At 36.9% G+C, this 20877-nt stretch overlaps 1 protein-coding gene across 1 annotated transcript; it reads left to right on the forward strand.

Annotated features, from left to right (window-relative positions):
- The first annotated feature begins 1494 nt into the window (after nucleotides 1-1494).
- Nucleotides 1495-20619, forward strand: LOC126713610 (protein LIKE COV 2-like). The gene is made up of 8 exons (XM_050413402.1): nucleotides 1495-1710; nucleotides 2934-2986; nucleotides 3134-3243; nucleotides 5622-5789; nucleotides 15417-15514; nucleotides 19141-19267; nucleotides 20109-20224; nucleotides 20358-20619. The coding sequence occupies exons 1-7, from the start codon at nucleotides 1606-1608 to the stop codon at nucleotides 20207-20209; spliced, it is 762 nt and encodes a 253-aa protein (XP_050269359.1). The 5' UTR covers nucleotides 1495-1605; the 3' UTR covers nucleotides 20210-20224; nucleotides 20358-20619.
- Nucleotides 20620-20877: the final 258 nt, after the last annotated feature.

Below are 20877 nucleotides of genomic sequence, written 5' to 3' on the forward strand. Positions count from 1 at the left end.
AGTGAATGTTGAGATCTAGGAGGATGATTTGAATCATTTCACTTCGAATGCTCTTTGTATTCGAAAGTGAAAGTTCTTGGAGGCTTTAGAGTTTTATTCTAGGAGAGTTTCGAGGCTTTTGAATGTGTTTTCATAAGACTAAGGAGGACCTTTATTGATAAGAGTCTTAAGAAGGTTTGAAGACACATGATTGGTTCTCATTGATGACACGTGTCATGATTTAAATGGAAAGACTTTATGTCTTTCATAAGATTGAGGAGGACTTCTAGCCAAAGTGTCTTAATTTTAAGAGAAATGATATGTCCACAATATTTTCATAACAAATCCTAAGTGGCAGGTTATTACTGGTTGTTATTGTTGGGGTAAAAATATAATCTTAGTGTTTGGTTCAAATTTGAACCAACAACAACTAATCATCTGTGATTTGTTGTAAAAATGTTGTGGAAGTAGCATCTTTCTAATTTTAAACAACACATGGCAATTTTTAGTTAGACTACTTATGTCATTTAAAATTAAAATATCAACATGTGTTGATGTGTGATTGGTTTTTAGGTTTTTGTAATGACTTGATAAATTTCCATTGCTCTCTGATAATAAAAATGAGACCCGCTAAGTCCCACAAGCCAACTTGTATAATTGTTGGGAATGAATAAAAGAAGAATAAAAAAATAAAATTAGAAAAATGATAAAAAGTCTGTTAGAAAATGTAATTGAAAAAGTAGATAAGCAAAAGACAAAAATAACCAATGACACTCCAAATAATACGACGGCCGATTAAAGATCATCAAGTCCAACTAAAGAGAAATCAAAAGAAGTTAGCAATTTGATCCACCACACCAGATCTCATTTCCACTCGGACCCATAAGTTAAGTTCTCTTCTTTCCCCCAATAATAATATTGTTTGCTTAACAGCCGAACGATGTTTTCTATTTTTGTTGGTTTTGAGTAATTTTTGTACGTACTGTCCCATTAGTTAAAAAAAAGGTGCTCTTGGTAGTTGGAATAAAGTTTTGGGTTGGGCTTCAAACAATTTTGGGCCTACCTAAAAAAAAAAAATCCTCAAAGATGATAAGTTAGCTGCTTTGTGTTTTTAACATTTTATTTAGGCTAAAATGTAAAATTGACTCATTAACTTTTTTTTTTTTTTAGATTTCATTTTAGTTTTTTACTTTATTTTCATTCATTTCAATATTTTAAGTTTCAGATTTATTCAATTAAGACCTTTTCGTTAACTTTTGTTAAAATTTTTTGAAAACAAAATGTGAAAAATATTTTTTAATCATTAATTGAATTTTTTTAATTTAAAAAATTTGAAGAAAAATTTATAAAATTGAAAAATTAATCACAACATTTAATAAAAGTTGATGAAAAAACCTTAATTGAATAAACTTAAAAGTTAAAAGACTGAAATGATACAAAACAAAGATAAAGGGACTGAAATGAAATTTAAAGAAAGGGGAGAGTGAAGACTTTTTATTTTATTTTTTTGACTTTGAAGTTTGAAGTACTGTTAGAGTTTAGAGTTGTAGAGCGAGAGAGTTGGATTGGGAACAGTACAGTTAGATAAGAAAAGATCAAATCAACTCTTTTTCTCTTTGATTCTCAATGGCATCAACATCGACATCGACATCGACGTCGTGTCCGCTGAACGACGTCGTCGCAGCAAATTCTCCTCCAAACTCCCCAAATTCCTCTTCCTCCACTCGCAAGGTCAGTCACACTCACACTCTGCACCCTTTGCCTGCCTTCAATTCATAACATAATACACCTACTACTACTACTACGCTACCTTTCAATTATGTTCAATGACACTTGTGTTCTTTTCATTATCCTATAATTTCGTTTCTTTTTCTTGCTTCGGAAACTTTTTAGCATTTTACAACCTACACACCTAGTAAGGTAGCAGCAGACTCTCACACGTCATTTTTTTTAAAATTTTAATTTTGATAAAAGAAAAACCTAGTTCAATCTGGTTTTAAACTCAATTTTGAAGTAGTTTAGGTTTGTTTGCAATTTTGGTTTTAAGGATGTCTAAATCAATAAATAAATATGTTTGAACAAGTTACAAATTTGTATGAGACTCTATGTATGTATAGTATAATTTTATGTTCAATTAAACGGTTGACTTAAGAAGGGCTGTCCGTAGCTTAAGTAAAAGATAGATTTGCATAATGGTACAAAGAGTTGCCCACTTATTTTTTATTTTTGGTTTCAAACTCGTATTTTTTATTTTGGGTTATCTAGAAAAAAGAGAAAACTAATAGGATTGGTAGTGGAGATCAAGATAAAACTTTTACCACATTGAAATCTTACAATATCTAGGAGAAATTTAAATTTCCTAACGATTTGGAAGGTAGAAAACCAAAATTTAACGCCTAGTTTCTTTGTTATGTACTATGTACTCTAAATTTTTTATATCAAATTCTTGTAACTGTTTTGGGAAGATTTTGTAATATAATATGGTGTATTTGATCTAACAATTTTTTTAAAATTAAAATGAAATTAGAAAACTTTAATATGTGTTTTAGTGCATTCCATTTTACACTTTAATGATTTATGTTCATTGTATTATTATATGTTAAAATCTTTTCATATTTTAAAAATGGACTCCATAGCTCCACCATGCACATGCAATTATTTGACTCAATTCAAATAGCGCACGATTTATATAAAACTTAACTTGCATTACTGCAGTTCCAATCTTGACTCACATTCTCGTGTCCAAGAATTTCTAATAGAGCATCTTAGATGGATTGTTTGATTCTAGTATTTCGCTCACTCTTAAGTTTCTACAAGAGACAAAAAGGAACCACACTCCAAGCTTTAGAGTTTCTGTGATGAACAGAGCTGAACTTGTATCCATTTATGCCCTGTGTTAATATATAGTACATGAAACTTTAATGCCTACAGCATTGACTCCTGCATTTTGTCAGGCTTGCTATGCTGTTCTCCAGAGTTGGGTCTCACAGAAGTTTATAACTGGATGGTAATAAGCATATATAATAAGGGATCCATCCAATCTTTCGTGGACCTTTCTGTTTTCTTTTTAAAAATATATGTGTGTGTGTATATATATATATATATATTGTTAATCTTTCTGAACAAACTTTGGTTTTGAATGGTGAACTTGTAGTGTGGTTCTCTTTCCTGTTGCTGTTACATTCTTCATCACATGGTGGTTCATTCAGTTTGTTGATGGTTTCTTCAGTCCAACATATGCCAGGCTTGGCATTGACTTATTTGGTAAGAGTTTATAGCCCCAATTCAATATTTTTTTCTTGTGTTTGGGGCTTTGACAGTGAATGCTTATTGTTGTTGAATTGTTGTCTGCTTTTATCTGGACATTTTCTAGAGGAAAATTTTTTTTTGGTGTTGTTGACTGAATTTGTTTATGACACGCATATGATCAGCCCTCAGCATTCCTTTGAATAATAGAAAATGCTGCATTATTTTTTGGAAGTCTCTTACTAGTCAAAGTTGATATCCAATTGTTGACACAAGAGTGTCCAATAAAGAGCCAACAGACCCAACAACCCTTGTTGTCTTACAAGCCTAAATAGAGGAATCTCGGTTTGGACTTGGAGGCCCAAATCTACCCCAATTATCCATAGCTGGTCCTACTAGTCAAAGCCCATTAAAGGCTGATCCTACAACATTTAATTGGTCAATCTTGATGACCCTATTGCGTTTATTTACTCAGTCTTGAAATATGCTGATTGTGGGAAATACCATATCATTTATTTTCATTCTTATTTTATATATATGTTAATGTAATTGGAATGGGAACTAGAGAAAGTGATTATTATTTAGAAATACTTGTGTTATACTCTGTATCTATTTGGTTTTATCACATTGAGTGGTGAGTGTATACAGCCCTATATCCTTTGTGATTTCCTTTGGGTGGTGAAATTTCCGTATCCCATTGGATTTTACATAGGTGGTGAGCTTCTTGTGTGTGGGTTCAATTTCTTGTTTTTCTTCCACCCCCTTTTCTAGTATCAATTCTTGTCATGGATAAAAAGGTATATAGAATGATTTAGTGCCCATTTGGGATTTCTATAGAAGTAAATCCTTAGCTGTAGAGTTTTAGTAATAAAGAGCTTTAATTGATAGGTTTTTTAGTGTTTGGCAAATTACAATTATTAAGTTATTCACCAGTAGGGAAAAACTCCAAGTGGTTTCTTTTTGGTTGTGGAATTCAAACCTATTTACCTTATTCGATAACAAGAGAGTGAGACTTTACCAATTGAGGTAACTAGAACCTAGTATTTCTTGATTATTCTTAAACAGTAGGCATCAGACTTGCAATATGTTTAATGGTATTTGGCTGTTGTGATAGACTAGTTGATTGATTTATATTGATGGAAAATGTTCAAACCCGTTTGACAATTAACTTCTTCCAGAAAAGAAATATTTCAAAATTACATTGAAATAAATTGAGAAATTCATAAGAAATTGCAAAATATTTTCATATGGGTGAAATTTTTTGAAATATATCTTAAGTTTCTTATGGTTTTAAACAAAAGGTCTTCCTATAATTAATAACATGATCACTTTTATCAAAATAATTCCTACTCTTTATTGTCCTAGTCTATATCTTAAATCCAAGTTTCAATTTTTGTTATATTTTCAGTTCTTCCCCTCAACTCCCTCTGTTTTTTGCCCTTAGATCTGCAGTTATAATCTGAATAATGTTAGTGCCATATTTTACCAAACCAGTTAAATATTTCATTTCAGAGAGTTAGGTTATTGGATATGTTAATGTTTTCAAGTAATTGAATCTGCTATTCTGGCAGGTGGGGTTGTGTATCCGTGGTTTACTCCCCAGGGGTGGGTCCAAAAGGCCCTGCCTCTGTGAGGTTCTGCGTCATAAAAAAAAAAAGGTATTTGACTCTACAATGATGTGGAAGATGTACTCATTGCATTTTTGGGCATATGAAATCATTATTTAAAAGGTTGTACTAAGTGCACAAGGCTGCTGTTTTTGTGAGGTCTAGGAGAGGTGGTTGGTAGGTGGCCTTATCCGCAATTATTGGAGAGGCTGATTCCCATACTCAAACCCACCTGCATCCAGAAAAATGTCATCGCCTTATTTTCTCTTCATTGCTTATTGTGTTCTACCAGTCAATAAAATGTGGCACCTTCAATGTCATAGCTAGAACTATGAATACAGGGTGTGTCTTCATTTTTATGAGTTCAAGTGTCAATTTTTTTTCTTCTTGGTGGGTTTTATTTCTAGTGCAACAGTATTCTGATAGTGTCTCTTTAGCAGTTTTCTAAGAAATACGTAGAGGTCATCGTAGGTAGTAGTGACAGGTACTTTATTTTGCTCTTGATGAGTCTATGCTGATTTGTAAAAGAAAGTTACTAGTCATTCTGTAACATTATGTTCTCTTCCTCTGCCGGGGAGGTCTTATTTCCACTTGGTACCCTATCAAGCCCTATACCAGGAAAGATTGCTCTGAATCTTATGAACTTGGTGTTGGTTATTTCCTTTCTGCTTCATTATGTGATGTAATACTCTTTGTTTTCATTTAATTGATATTGATTAGCTTGATGCTTAAACAAGTCTAATATCTCACTGTATGGGAATCATCATTGAATACTTCTTGTTCTTGCAGGCCTTGGATTTATTACATCACTAATTTTCGTATTCTTTATTGGTATGTTTGCTTCATCATGGGTGGGTGCCACTGTTTTTTGGATTGGAGAATGGTTTATAAAAAGAATGCCCTTTGTTAAGCACATTTACTCGGCCTCCAAACAGATTAGTACTGCTATTTCTCCAGGTAATACAGTCATTTTTGGTCTAAAGATCCATTATTACCCTGAGTTTAATATCTTGTTGGAATTTAGAATCTATACACAATATATTATTAGGGTAATAACAGCCACAGGTTCAATGACTTACACATCCCAAATTACCATCATGATAGAGATTGTAAACTTTACTTTCTCAAGATTGCACTCAGAATTTAGGTTTTTAGTTATTTTTCAATATTTTGTTATTTTCCCCCAGCCACTTTTTGAACAAGGACTTCCAGCCTAGGGAGTCCCGTAGGGGGAGTAGGGGTGGTGAAGGTTTATTGTGTCTGATCTTGTTTTCATGTGTTACTTATGGTCTTAAAGGCTTATCCAAAAATACTAATTCTATGGGCTAAAAAGCCATATATATCGGATATAGATAAGTGTGTATGAGATGAGTGCTTCCACCCCTTCCCCCCCCCACCAAATATACCAACACCACTGTATACACAACGTTATCCACCACCACCTTCTCACTCTCCACCACATACACTGATAATCTGGAGTTTTAAGGAGTCAAAGGGATCCACGGTGAACAAGTGGGGTACTTGGGTCCAAGTAAGAAGGTGTTGTTTGTGCATGAGCCCTTTTGAAGACCATCTAAGACTTGGTATTTGATGAAGGGCTTGAATGCACCACTTTTGTAGCCACAAATATTCCTTTTGCCATCAATTTCTTCAAAAAGAGCTGCTGCCCAATATTCATCACTTGCATCTGTCTGCAAGATCCGTTTACCTGGTCCTAGAATCTGTAAGGGAGGAAGTTTTTCTGATAACCTTTTCAATTGTTGTACCGCTTCTGTGTCAAACATGTAACAGGGGGAAAATTCTGATTTCTGGGTTGATTTAGTGGGAAGAGGTTGACCTTTTAAAGTCTGGGGAAGGACTTTCTGATAGTATGGGATTAATGGAGGTTTCTGGTTGGACAAAAAGAAAAAGAGAAAAAGCAGTTGCTTCTACAACTCCAATCTATGGAAGGATCACAGAAAGAAGCTACTCAGGCCCTTGGTACCATCAGAATTAGTTCCAACATGATTCTTTATTTTCCATACGTGTTTGGTATTGGTTTGACCTCCACCTTTCCACCCCCTTTACCCTTTGGTCCCTCCCACTTTCAACCCTACCCAGCACAACCACCCTTCTTCCCACATCATGCCTTTTTACCACAACCTTTCTACTGGCCTAATCATTTTGGTTAGGTTCTCCAACAATCCCATCCTGCTCCAGTTTCAATACTGCTATCCATAGCTCCTTCTCCGCCACTTAGCAAGCTTCCCCCACCCAAAGTTCCACATAATAGGCCTCCCCCACAAAATAACTTGAAACAGCTTCCCTCTCCTCCATCTTTTCAACCCAAGCCTAGCCCCCAATCTAGGGTGATAGAGAGGAATTCAGTCTTCTTTTGTATCGATTCTAAGGTTTTTTCTTTAGTTTTTGTTGGTGGCAGAATAGATTCCTACTCTATTCATGAATGTTGGAGTAAGTATCATGGCTCTATTTGGGTGGGAAGGTTGGGTTTGGATTGGATCATTGCTTGTTTAGCAGAATGACCTCTTTGGAATTTTAGCAAACAACACTTTTACAAAAGAATGCGGGAGAATTCAAAAATCTTGGAGATAACCAACCAATCAAATTTGGGCTCTTTGTTTGTGGAAATCTCTATGTATCACAATGGTGCCTCATAAGGCCCAACCTGAAACCTTTTGCGAGTCTAGGTCCTCGATGAAGCAGCAAACCAATATAGAGGACATGATGTGCCTCTCGCGTGAAGGGTGTGTGGGTTTGATAGCTCGGCCAAGCTGTTGGGAAGTTGGGGAAGGATCAGGCATCGACGACAATGACGCGAGGCTGGAGTTTGTGCTTCTGAGCACCGGTGTTGGTGTGGGTCTTATTTATGAGGCTAATTTTGTTGGTTTAACTGATTTGGGCTTCCACGAAGTAGAGAAGCAGTCAGAAGTGATTCCGAGCCTCAACGTTGGTGTGGGTTTGTCTTTTGAGGCTAATCTGCGTGTCGATGGTGGTTTTGTGGTTGTTCCACCTGTTATGGGTCTTCTGATGTCTTTCTCAGTCTTGGAGTTAGTTGAAATGCTCCAGCGACAACAATCGTTGGGTCTAAATCTCTTCTCTCTTCTATCTGAGTTGGGTTACGACTCAAACGATGCCGTTGCACCTAGGCAGTTTTGGGAAGATCCTTTGTTGATAAAGAAGGGTCAGGGGTAGAGGGGAATGTGTTTCTCATTTGTTGTTTGTAGATGAAACTATTTTGTTTTGTGATGCAGAGGTGGAGCAAGTCCTACATGTTAGATTGCTACTTCTTTGTTTTCAGGTTGTGACTGGTTTTTAGGTTAACGTAGCTAAAAGTGAGATGGTTCCTATATGAGAGGTAAATAATGTGCAAGCTTTGCAAAGATTTTGGGTTGTAGGGTTGGGGCCTTGCCAATGACGTATCTTGGTATGCCGTTGGGGGCGCCCCACAAGTGCCCTTCTATTTGGAACCCTATTTTGGAGAAATTTGAATGGAAGTTGGCAGGGTGGAAGAAGTTGTATTTATCAAAAGGTGGTAGGGTTGACTTTGCTTAAAAGTACGCTATCTAGTCTTCCCACCTATTTTTTATCTCTGTTCACCATTCCTACACATGTGGCAAACAAAATTAAGAAGCTTCAAAGGGACTTCTTGTGGGGTGACTCTAAGATACATTTATTAGGCTGGGATAAGGTGTGTTTGCCTATTGCTAAAGGTGGTTTGGGTATTAGGAAATTGACCACTTTCAATAAAACCTTACTAGGAAAGTGGCTTTAGCGTTTTGGGATTGAGGAGAATAAGCTTTGGAGGAGGGTGGTAGCTTTGAAATTTGGGGAAGAATGGGGGGAGGGGGGACCTCTAAGTTGGGAAGGGGTGTTTATGGGTGTGGTTTGTGGAGAAGTATTTGGATGGGTTGGGAAGTTTTTAACAAAAATGTCCAGTATAAGGTTGGGGTGGGGGATAGGGTGAAATTTTGGACAGATAGATGGTGCAGAGATCTTTCTCTCCATTTGGCTTTCCCAGCCTTGTACAATTTTGCTGCAAATAGAGAGGCATTTGTAGAATCATCTCTAATTTGTCAAGGAGCAGGGGATAGGAGAACTTGGGATGTTTGTTTCATTCGAGGTCCTAATGATTGGGAGGCAGATGTGGTGGATGATTTCTTTCGTTTCTTGGCTTCCAATTTACCTTTCGTGACTAATGGTGATCGTTTGAAATGGAGGTTGACAAAAAACGGGGCTTTTACTATCCGCTCTTTTTACCATAAGCTACATGGCTCTTCTTCAATTTCTTTGTTTGGACAGTTGCGTGGGATAGGATCCTCACGGTAGATATCTTGAGACTCAGGGGTTTTGATTTCGTTGATTGTAGCATTATGTGTCGTTGTTATGGTGAGACAGTGGATCATTTGTTGTTACATTGTGGGAAGGCTTATCGGCTGTAGTGTTTTGTTTTTAGGATTTTTGGGATCTCATGGGTTCCCTCATGTACGGTGAGAGATTTTCTATTTAGTTGGTGGAATTGGTTGGGGAAGCATTCATCTTACATTTGGAATCTAGTTTCGCTGTGTTTGATGTGGTGTATTTGGAGGGAATGCAATCGGCGGACGTTTGAGGATTTGGATAGATCTGAGGACCAATTGCTTGCTCTCTTTTCTGGTTCCCTTTTTGATTGGGCTAGGGCTTGGGGACTCACATCTAGTGACTCTATTCCTTTACTTCTTAGCTCTCTTTTTCTTTGTATTTATTGACTTTTTTGTCTTTGCTTTTTCTTCTTTTTTGTAATTTTGTTCTGCTGGTGCTATTTTGCATCTAGTAGTTTTTTTAATATACTTTTTCTTACCTATCAAAAAAAAAAATAAATAAATAAATAAAGGGTCAGGAAACTTGCTCTTTGGCTGTTGAACCTTTGGCTTTGTGGTATCCTAATGGAGGTTCAGATTTTGGTACTGAGGTGAGTGTTATTGATGGGTTTTCTTCAGAGGATGATTTAGAGCCTTCGGAATGGGTGAGAACAATGATCAAAGGTTTGGTTCATATGTGGGGTTTCCTATTGCTTGCTGTGAGAGTCAGTACATTGCTTTCTTCCAAAAACTTGAGAGGGTTTGGGAAAAACAAGTTGCCGCTGTCAGCACCCAGGTAGGTAATTCAAATAAAAAAGGGATGCGGGAATTGAGAAATTTGGTTTTCACTATTGATTACGATGGACATTCTGTTTGGAATACCAGAGGTAGTGTGAAATCCTCTGGACTGTGTGTAGCTGTTTGTTCATAATTATGAAACTTTTGTCATGGAATGTGAGGGGTTTGAGTAACCCTTATAAGAGGGATGTTGTGAGGAATTTAATTAAGTAGTGGAAATGTGATGTTTGTCTTCAAGAAACCAAACTAGACAATACTAGTTCTACCATTGTCAAAAGTCTATGGGGCAGCCCTTATATCGACGAGATAGTTTTGGATGCCATTCACACAGTTGGGGGGATACTGTTAATGTGGGACAAAGGGTTTTTGAGAAAGTTGAATGTGTGGTTGGTAGTTCTTCGGTTTCTGTTTTGTTAAAGTGTGTGGTAGATGGCTTTGAATGGGTCTGTTCATGGGTGTATGGACTGAATGATGATAGCCTTAGGGATCTGATGTGGGCGGAGATGTGGGTAGAGTTTGATAGTGAAAGCTCAATTAGTGTAGAAACACTAATGCTTGTTTAGACCCTTAATTTTAAATTATAGTTTAATTACTTTTACTCTAACTTAACTAAGTGTAGAATAAGAGTAAAAGATGCGCAATAAACCGGAACACTACTCTAATGCATAAGCAAGTACAATAAGCGATAAATGTAAAGCTTAAAGAGTAAGGAAGAGAGATGCAAACACAAGATAACACTGAGACGTTTTATTGAAGAGGAAACCAAGTTCTCGACGAAAAACCTCTTTGCGGCCCTCCAAGCCAAAATCGATCCACTAGTGAATAAGTTGAAGTACAGGAATATCAAAAAGACCCTCCAAGCCTAATCTACCTAATTTACTTGAGCCCTCCAAGCTCTAGCTACTAACGGACTTCTTGGAGTTTTGTCTCACTAGTTATCCGGATCCCGCAATTCTGCCCGATTGTATCCGCCATTCAATGGCTTCTTCCAATGCTTCCCATAAGCACCAAAACTTCTCTTAACATTCAGAATGGGTGAGGTAAGTGTTTGAGCTAAGAACCTCTCAAGGATGTGTAGATGGAGAGGTAAGAGTAAATGGAAACTCTAGAGAAATAATGTAGAGGATTGTGGATAAACAATCTCTAACTTTCAAGTGTTTGGCTAGGGTTTTCTTTTGCAAAAGTTTCTTCTCAATACTCCTTGTTTTTCTTACATTTTGTGGATAATGAGGGTTTATATAGTGTTAGTAAAGGTATGAGAAAAGGCACACTCAAAAGTAATCAGGCAAAGAGTTTTGCGGGTCACTTGCAACTTGGCCTAAGTTGCGAATGATTTGCGAAATCTAGCTTATCAAAGACTCTTCAAATTCCAGCATGTGCTTCTCACGTGACCTGTTTCGCGGGTCAGCTTGTCAAATTTGATTGTAATTCTGTTCACCAAACTCTCACACACAACCCCTTACATTAAATCACACAAAAATACAGGGAAATGATTGAACAGAATTACAATCAAATTTGACATGAAATTAAAGCTAACATAAAATATAATTGTAAATCACAACTTTACATATAGTATGAGATCATAGTGGACTTTGGCTTGGTGTTTGTTTGGTGACTTTAATATTATCAGGTATTTGACAGAGAGACTTGGGTGTACTTCGTTTAGCCCAGCCATGTTTAAATTTTTGGATTTTATTGAGAAGCATCTTATGGTGGATTTACCTTTGGTGGTAGGTTAGTATACTTGATTTCGTGATTCTGACAACCCTTCCATGTCCAGAATTGATGGAGTGTTGGTGTCAGTGGGCTAGGAGGAGCATTTCTTAGATTTGACCCAAAGATACTCCCCTTGGGTGGCATTAGACCATTGCCCTCTTCTTTTGGAAGCGATGGAGAAAAGTTCCTTTAAATTTGAAAATGTGGCTAAAAGTGGAGGGTTTTGTGGAGATGATTCGTCTTTGGTGGAATAGTTATCACTTTATGGGGCCCCCTAGTTATGTCTTAGCTTGTAAGTTGAAGGCTTTGAAAAGGGATTTGAAATATTGGAACAAGCATGTTTTTGGGGATGTGTCTTTTAGGATAAAAATGCATGTTGATCGAGCTTTTAGATCTTGATGTGGAAGAAGGGATGCAGCTTTTGAGCCAAGAGGACAGAGATAGAAGGGTTGTGGTTAAATCTGATATTGATTTTTTGGCTTCATCTAAGGCTCTATTCATTAAAGAAGGGGATAATAATACTCGGTTTTTCCATAGACTTGCTAATTCTCATAGATGAACTAATCATATTAGGGGTGTGGAGGTAGAGGGCACTCTTTATGAGGATGATGAAGATATCCCTGATTAGGTGATTTTTATAAGAAGTTGTATTAGGGGCCGGAATCTTGGAGGCCTACTATTGATGGCTTAGATTTTGCTAGTTTAGATGAGACAGAGACTCTTTTTTTGGAGGAGGAGATTCTTAAGTCTCTTAAGGAGGCTGAAGGTGACAAGGCCCCTAATCCTAGTGGGTTTACTATGGCATTTTCCAAAATTGTTGGAGTGTGCTGGAAGGGGACGTCATGGATTTTTTTTATAATTTTTCGGATTTCCATAGTCAGTGTGTTTTTTAAAAATCTCTTAATGTCACTTTTCTAAGTTTGATTCCCAAGAAGACTAATGCTATCAATATTAAAGACTTATGCCCTATTACTCTTGTGGGTAGTCTATATAAACTTTTGTCTAAGTTGTTGACACAGACTTCGAAGTGTTCTAGATAAACTCATTTTTGATTCTTAGAATTCTTTTGTTGGAGGAAGATAGATTCTTGATTCAGTTTTGATTGCAAATGAATGCTTAGATAGCAGATTGAAGAGTAGTGTTCCCAGTGTGATTGTTAAGTTGGATATTGAGAAGGCTTATGATCATGTGAACTGAAATGCCTTATTTTATCCTTATGGAGAGGATGGGTTTTGGGGCAAAGTGGGGAGATGGATGAAAGCATGTTTTGCTACAGTTGGTTTTCTATTCTTGTTAATGGTTGCCTTGTTGGCTTTTTTGGTAGTTCTCGTGGTCTCTATCAAGGGGATCCCTAGTCTCCACTCTTATTCATTTTGGTTATGGAGGTGCTGAGTAGGTTGTTGAAGAGAACGGAAGAGGTTGGTTTTCTTTGTGGTTTTCAAGTGGGAAGAGTGCAAGGGGGTATAAATATTTCTCACCTTCTTTTTACTGATGACATTATCTTAATTTGTGATGCTTCTAGGGAACAACTTTTATGCATACGATGGTATTGTTTTTCTTTGAAGCTATTACGGGCTTGAAAGTCAATGTTGGGAAGGGTGAGATTGTTCCAATAGGTGAGGTAAAGAATCTGAATGCTTTGGCTCGTGTTTTATGTTGTAAGTTGGATAGCTTGCCTATGATTTACTTGGGTTTGCCTCTTGGGGCTCATTATAAGGATTCATTGATTTGGAAAGTGGATTGGGTTGTTTAACCAAGGTTTACTTGGAAAGTGGTTGTGGCGCTTTGGGAAGGAAAGTAGCCGTTTATGGCATCAAGTTATAGCAATGAAATACGAAGTGGCTAGAGGAGGTTGGTGTACTAGAGGTGTAAGAGGATCTTATGGGCGTGGGATGTGGAGGGGTATTAGCACAGTTGCAGAGAGGTTTTTTGGACAGATAGTGTATGTTGTAGGGGAGGGCCACCGTATTCGTTTTTGGCATGACCCATGGAGTGGACATATACCTTTAAAGAATCTTTTTCCAGATCAGTATGCTTGTTCTCGGTCCAAAGAAGCTTGGATTTCTGACTTAATTGTTTCTACATCTGAAGGAGGAGAGAGGAGTTGGAATCTACAATTCTGAAGAGCTCCTTATGATTGGGAGTTGGAGGCTATTGGTTCTCTTTTTGAGCTTCTTTACTCCTGTATGCCGAGAGGTGGGGGGGAGGATAAGCTATCTTGGAAGTTGACTCCGAATGGTGTGTTTGATGTGCGCTCCTTTTATAATTTGCTGTTTGGTGATTTAACTGTTGTTTTTCCTTGGAAGAGCATTCGGTATGTAAAGGTGCCGAAAAGGGTGTCATTCTTTTTATGGACAGCAGCCAAGGATGGGATACTTATTATTGATAATCTTGTTAAGAGAGGTCAATCCCTTGTTAATTGGTGTTGCATGTGTTAGTGTGATGGGGAATCTATTGACCATCTCTTACTTCACTGTAAGTTGGCTTATGCTCTATGGTGTGAAGTTTTTCATGTGTTTGGAGTCCATTGGGTAATGCCAAAGACGGTTATATCTCTTCTTTTTGCTTGGGAGAATTGGTTTGGGAAGCATCAATCAACTATCTAGAATATGATACCAGGTTGTCTATTGTGGTTAGTTTGGCAAGAATGAAATAACCGAATCTTTGAAGATAATGAGCGATCTTTAGATCGGTTAAAACATCTTCTTTTTGGTACATTATTTCAGTGGGCTCGTATTTGGGGTCTTACACAATGTATTTCAATTCCTGCTTTCTACAATTTGTTAGATGTTAGCTCTAGATCTTGAGTTTTATGTATCTTCTTTATGTCCAGAGCGTTCATCATCATGAACATGATGTTCAATTTTTCAATAAAAGTTTTATTACCTATAAAAAAAGTGTTTAGATGCATCTTTAGGTAGATTCTAAGCTTTTTCTAATAAGCATGGTCATTGATTAATTTTGTGGTTAAACAAAAGATACTTATGCCATAAAATTGTGATGCTAATGGTTCTCATTGATGACAAAATTAGTAGAAGTTTGACTAGAACTATTGCCAATTGCTTCTCTTTTTTGCTGAATTATTAGTTTATTACCAATGGTCTTCTAAGCAAGTGGCATCTCCTTCCCCTTAAATATGAGGTCAAAATTTTAATCCTGTTTATACAATTTTCAGAATTATATTTATTTGGAGAGAGCATGAATGAAGTGTTGTTACTAAAGCCAATAGAAAAATAATGTTGACCAAGATCATCAGCTGTTGCTGGCAGGCAATGAGGAATTGCCAATGGTCTTTGAGTTATCTTTAGTATCTTTTGTAGATTGCTTCACCTAAATAGTTCTATAGGCTTTCAACTTTGGCTGATTTTTGCACCAGGAGTCTTGGGTGTTTGTTTTTCCAGAAGATAGGGAAGGAGTCTTACATTTCACATAAAATATTTCAGTCGGGTTTTATGTATACGTCAGTTTTGTAAGTTCTCAAAAGTTGATATACATAGTGGGCTTGACAAATGATTTTAATTTATTAGTTATATTGGACTTTGTTATGCTATGATCCAGTTTGTTATCTTTGTACATACATTGCATGTTGAATCATGCTTTCATGAGTGAATTTCTCTTAATTATCACTGTGGTGCATCAGCTGGTTCAACTAGTATCCATTACATGGAATTGATTCAGTGCATATTTATAATATAGTATGCTGATAGAGTAAAAAATGATTGTCCTTTTACAGATCAAAATACCACAGCTTTTAAAGAGGTTGCAATCATCCGTCATCCTCGTGTTGGTGAATATGCAATTGGTTTTATCACATCCTCTGTAGTCCTTCAGGTAGATATATCACGTCCAATCTATAGAAGCTGTGTAATGTGTTTTCTAGATAGTTTTTCAGAAGTTTTTACAAGAGCCACCTTGTTATGATATATATATACGTTAGTCTGTTTTGATCTATGTTGAGATTTCCATCTTCTGATTCACAGGTTGCTTTTCCTTGTTCCCATATAACATATAAGAAAGAAACCTGTAAGGGTCCAACTTCCAAGTACTACTTGCTTCAGGACATGGTTTCAGTTGCAGTTGGACATGGATCTAGTGATCTATTGCCTGATTTCCTTTCAATAATAAATTGATGGCTACTTTGTAAAAGTAGAAACATACCATCTTTTAAGGGGAGGAAAAGATGGATCCTTGCACAAATACTTCACTTTTTTTGGCCCCACTTATGCTTACCAAAGATGTACTCAGACATTTCATTTCCATCAAACATGTTTTCTATCCTTCCACGCCACCTCTTAATTTCAACCCACAATCACTACCCCCAAACCTTCAAAAGCTTGCATAACCAATGTCCTGCCAATAACCCAACATCTTCAACCGCCCCAAATCAGTCATCATCCACTGCCAATTGGACCACAAGTCCATGGCTTCCCTACAACTTAAACCAATCTATAGCACCACCACAGCAATGGCACATGCATAACCAACCAGATTTTGTCAAAACATTAGGCCCTCACCCACCCCGACCAACTTCACCTAACTTGAATTTTGTGCATCCTGGCTACAGTAACCAGTTCCCACTTCCACATCTTCCCCCTTCCAACTCAAATCCACCGCCAAAACAACAAAGTCCATCACCAATGAAAAATCTTCGAGACATGCATTAGGTTGGATGGACATTGTTGAGAATAGACTTGAAAATTCTCGAACTTTGTTCATCGGTGGTAGAGCAAATTCATATAGTATTTGATAGAAATATGGCAATAGGATTGTTGGATCTTTTGAATTGGATTGGAGGATCTAAGGTGGATGGTGGACAAAGCAGATGAAACAATCCAATTTATTTTGCTTTTTGGGCATGGGGTTATACACTTGATACAATGCAAGAATGCTAGAATAAGATGGGGGATTTCTTGATTTGCTAGAATTCCACAATGGCCTTGGAAAGGAGTGGTGTGTATTCCTGAAGGAATGAAGTTTAGGGGTTGGTTGGAATCTTTGTCTTCTATCTGAACCCAATTTTTCCAGGCAAGTGGGGGGCATTTTGAGAATAATACGGGGGAGAGGATTTCTAATCAAGGATGTAAGAACTTTGAACTGGGGTGATGGAGGTGATAAGAAATTTAAGACAAGAGAGGCTTGAGAACAAGCTAAAGGGGAGGCAGCTGAAGCAGCAGAGGAGGCTGTCCTGCATTTTATTGTAGAATTGAAACCACTCTAATTTACTATATAAGCTCAGCGAAAAGAATGTTTTTTGATATGCCTAGGACATGGATTCTTTGTGAATCAACAGAGCATTCTTGGCTCAGCATTTTGGGACATAGGGCTATGGCGCTACTACAGTGCTTCGCTAACTTGAAGCGCCTCAGTATGAAAATCTAGCGTTGCTAATGCATGGTCACCAAAGAAGCCCTAAGAAGCATCAAACATTTCCAATGAGACCCATCATGTAGTTCTTAGATGGCAAGCACTAGTTCTCTCTAGAAAAATTTGAGATTCTATACGTGTCTCAGTGAGTGCTTTCTAAGAAGGGCTTGGCTTGGATTTTTCTCCCAATCCCAATATGGAAAAGGAGAATTTTCTGCAACAATTGCAATTGAAGAAGGCAGTGAATACTTATTCAATGAGGGAAACTTATAGGAGACCACATCAATAAAAGTATCCCAAAACTACTCTAAAACATTGTGAATCATGGTAGAAGGTGGAGGTAAAATGGAGGTGTTCTATTATTCTGGGGTGACTTTAATAAAAAGGCTGATGTCCAATGGGTGATTAAAGTTGAGTCCAATCCAAGGATCCCCCTAACATACATTTGGAAAGAGGCTCATCTTCGAATACCCAACCCAACCCAATGGGCAACTCAGAAGAGGAGGCATAGGATGAGGAGATATGGGTTGGTAAGGGCCAAGCCCAAATGGAGAGTATGGCATTACCCCTTAGTCTTAATAAGGCGAGACCACTGTGGTGAGAAATTACAGGCCACATTGAGGTTACCACATGACTGTCTGAAGTCAAGGATTGATTCATTGGTCTCAATAGCCGACTTGTAACTATATTTTTTTACTCCACTGGCATAGAATTGGCCAATTGAGGATGGGAAGTAATGATAGAATTCAAAATGGGGTCACAACATGCTGCCTGTCTACCAAAGCTAGAGTAAATGGAGAGTTGTCGGGAGGCAGTATTTTCTTACTGGATTTTGTCAAGCAACTGTGTATTCCATTTTTTGGTATGGATTGGTGTAAAATTGGGGATGTGTGGGGATTGGACTACATAGAATGTTAGAATTGCTCATAGGTGTGGTTTGTGGAAAGAGTATAAGAGTAGGTGGGATAGATTTGCATGTTATATTATTTGTGTGGCTGAGGATGGAACTAAGGTTAGATTCTGGCATTATATTTGATGTGGTGATATTCCACTGAAAGAGTTGTATCCAAATCTGTGCTCACTTGTGGTTGATAAAGATGTATTGGTTTATTCTTTGTAACGATTGGTTGGAGGGACTCCATCATGGAATATCAAATGTGTTTGTGGCTTTAATGATTTGGAATTAGAGTCAATTGATTTCTTTTTGAAAGATCACAGGGTTGAGTATGGGAATCAGCCTTTTCCTAAAAACAAAAGGGATGGGGGTAAGGCTGTCTATCAATCATGTCTTCAGACCCCATAAAAGTGGGAGTTTTGTGCATTGAGTATGACTTTTATTCCACTATTCCTGCGGGTTCCCAAGATCAATTGAAGTGAAGACCGAAAGGTAACGGTAAGATTGGTGTAAAGTCCTATTATGAGGCTCTAAGTAGTTCCAATGATGCAAGATTTCCATGGAACAGTATTTTAGTGCACTAAGGTACCAAAGAGAGTTGCTTAGTTCATTTGGATAACAGTCTTAGGGAAGATTTTGACAGTGAAGAATCTAGTTCAGACAGGTATCACTTTTGTAAATCAGTATTGCAGATGCAGATAATTTTGTGAAACAGTGGACCATTTGCTAAGTCATAGTTCAATTGGTAGTGAATTTTGGGCTTACATTTTTGTTATATTCAGGTTGCAATGGATGATGTCTAAACTTACAAGTAAATTTAAACTCATAAGAAATATACCATTAAAAAGTTGTCTCCTGTTTGAAATTTTCATGCATGCTTAACAGTTTTGGAGAATTTGCCATGTCTGGATGGTCCTCATTGTGGAAACAATGAATGAGTTGATAATTAGTATCATTGGCCATAGTAAAGTTGTGCTAGTACTACTATTCAAACCTAGCCTGTTAATTAGGATGGCAAAGTGTTGTTGCCAGGCTTTATCAGAGAAAATGGTGTTATATTGCCATAGTATTTTATTATTTATCTACTTTTTTGCATTCAATGGTCAAAACTCACTTTGGATATAAAACTTTTGAGTATTTAGAGATGCTTTTGTTATTCCCAATTCTATTGGATCTGATCTTTGATTGTTGGTTCCAGAGAGATGAAGGAGATGTGGAGTTATGCAGTGTCTATGTCCCAACAAATCATCTATATATTGGTGATGTTTTTCTGGTCAATTCTGAAGAGATCATACGGCCGAATTTGTCTATTCGAGAATGCATAGGTATGATTTCTCTTTTCTGCACATCAACCATGGATTCTGATTATGTATTCATGTTCATAGTGGTGTGTCCCTGTATACTATATATTTTGCAACATGAAGGATAGCTTTCTTTCTTATTGGACATGAGAAAATGTGACAAATTGATGCCATCAGGATGGTCTTTTGTAAGTCATTATGCATTATGGAAAATTATGCATTTAACATCTTGGCTGGAATGTTGAATGCTGAGGAGTTGCAAAATTAAAATCGAGAAATATTTTGGATTTCAGGGATAAAAATTAGCAAAAATTCAGGGGAAAAAAATTATGGATTAGCACTCAAGTGATATTTTAAGGATTCAAGGAAATCATTTATGAAGATATGAATTAGCTGTCATATATTTTATTCTAATTTTGATTTGGGGAAGAAGTAGGGACAAATAAATAGGTCATAGAATCATTATGCAATACTGGTCCTACTTAAATGGGGACTTGGGAGGGGTGTCTCGGATACTGTCCTACCCTTTAAACATTTTTCCAAGAAGTGGTCGCTCTTAAGACTAAAACCCCTTGAACTTGCACTTGTAAGCCTGAGATCTTTACCATTGCCCCAGACAATGGCCCCTAGCAACTAACAAAGTAACCACTTGATATTAAAAATGGCATTTATTAATGAATGTCTGAAATAGCTGAAAATATTTCACACTGATCCCTGTACTTGTGGGATATGATGCATTTTTTCATGCCTAAATGCATTTTTGCATAGGTCTATTATTTCAGTTGTCACTTGTTGCAAATGATTTTCATTGTTAATATTTCATGATTTTACTGCTTCATTGGTTTCTTTTTCCCCCGAAATGCAGAGATCATAATTTCAGTCGGTATGACAATGCCACGGGTGATTTCTCCTACAGTAGGGATTGCTCCTCTAAGTGATGATATGCATCTGGACAGAATAATATGAAGGCATTAAGAACAGGTGATTCTGAAATTGCCTCATCTGTTGTTGGGTTTGGAGGACAATGTTGTTGATGAAGTCCTTGGTTTGTTTGTTTCTTACGTTAAAATATTCTCCTTGGTAATATGATTGTTAATATGTGTGTTTGTTCCAGGTTTTCATGATGAGGGACTACTTGCTTATAGAAAATACTTTAACAGAATACACCCCTCGGAAAGGCAACATCATGTTTGGTCTCCTTTCCACGTTTGGTCATGGATTCATGGGATAGGGTCATCGGCTACTATGTGGTATTTTTGGTCTTGGCCTCCTATATGTCGCACGATATTGTATTTTTACCACTTGCTTCTGTAAAAGAAATGCGCAGGTATTATATAAACTAGTAGCTAATCTACAAAAGTTTTTCTTATAGTTAATACACATATACACATTATAGATAAAACAATTTCTCTACACAAGCTTTCTTAAGAACTCAAAGGTAAGGCAGAAAAAATATTCATCCCTAAACAACATTTTCCTTACAAAATTTTGTGCTATCATCGAAGTATAAGTATAATAGAAATTGATTATTATTCCCCAGAAAAAAACTTTTTTTAAATCCGAACTTTCTCACCCAATATCTAAAAAACATATTATATATCTTCAAATTTATAAATCAAAGAAAAGAAAATGAA

The sequence above is a fragment of the Quercus robur genome, chromosome 2 (genome assembly GCF_932294415.1).
Source record: "Quercus robur chromosome 2, dhQueRobu3.1, whole genome shotgun sequence".
In the NCBI taxonomy this organism is placed as follows: domain Eukaryota; kingdom Viridiplantae; phylum Streptophyta; class Magnoliopsida; order Fagales; family Fagaceae; genus Quercus; species Quercus robur.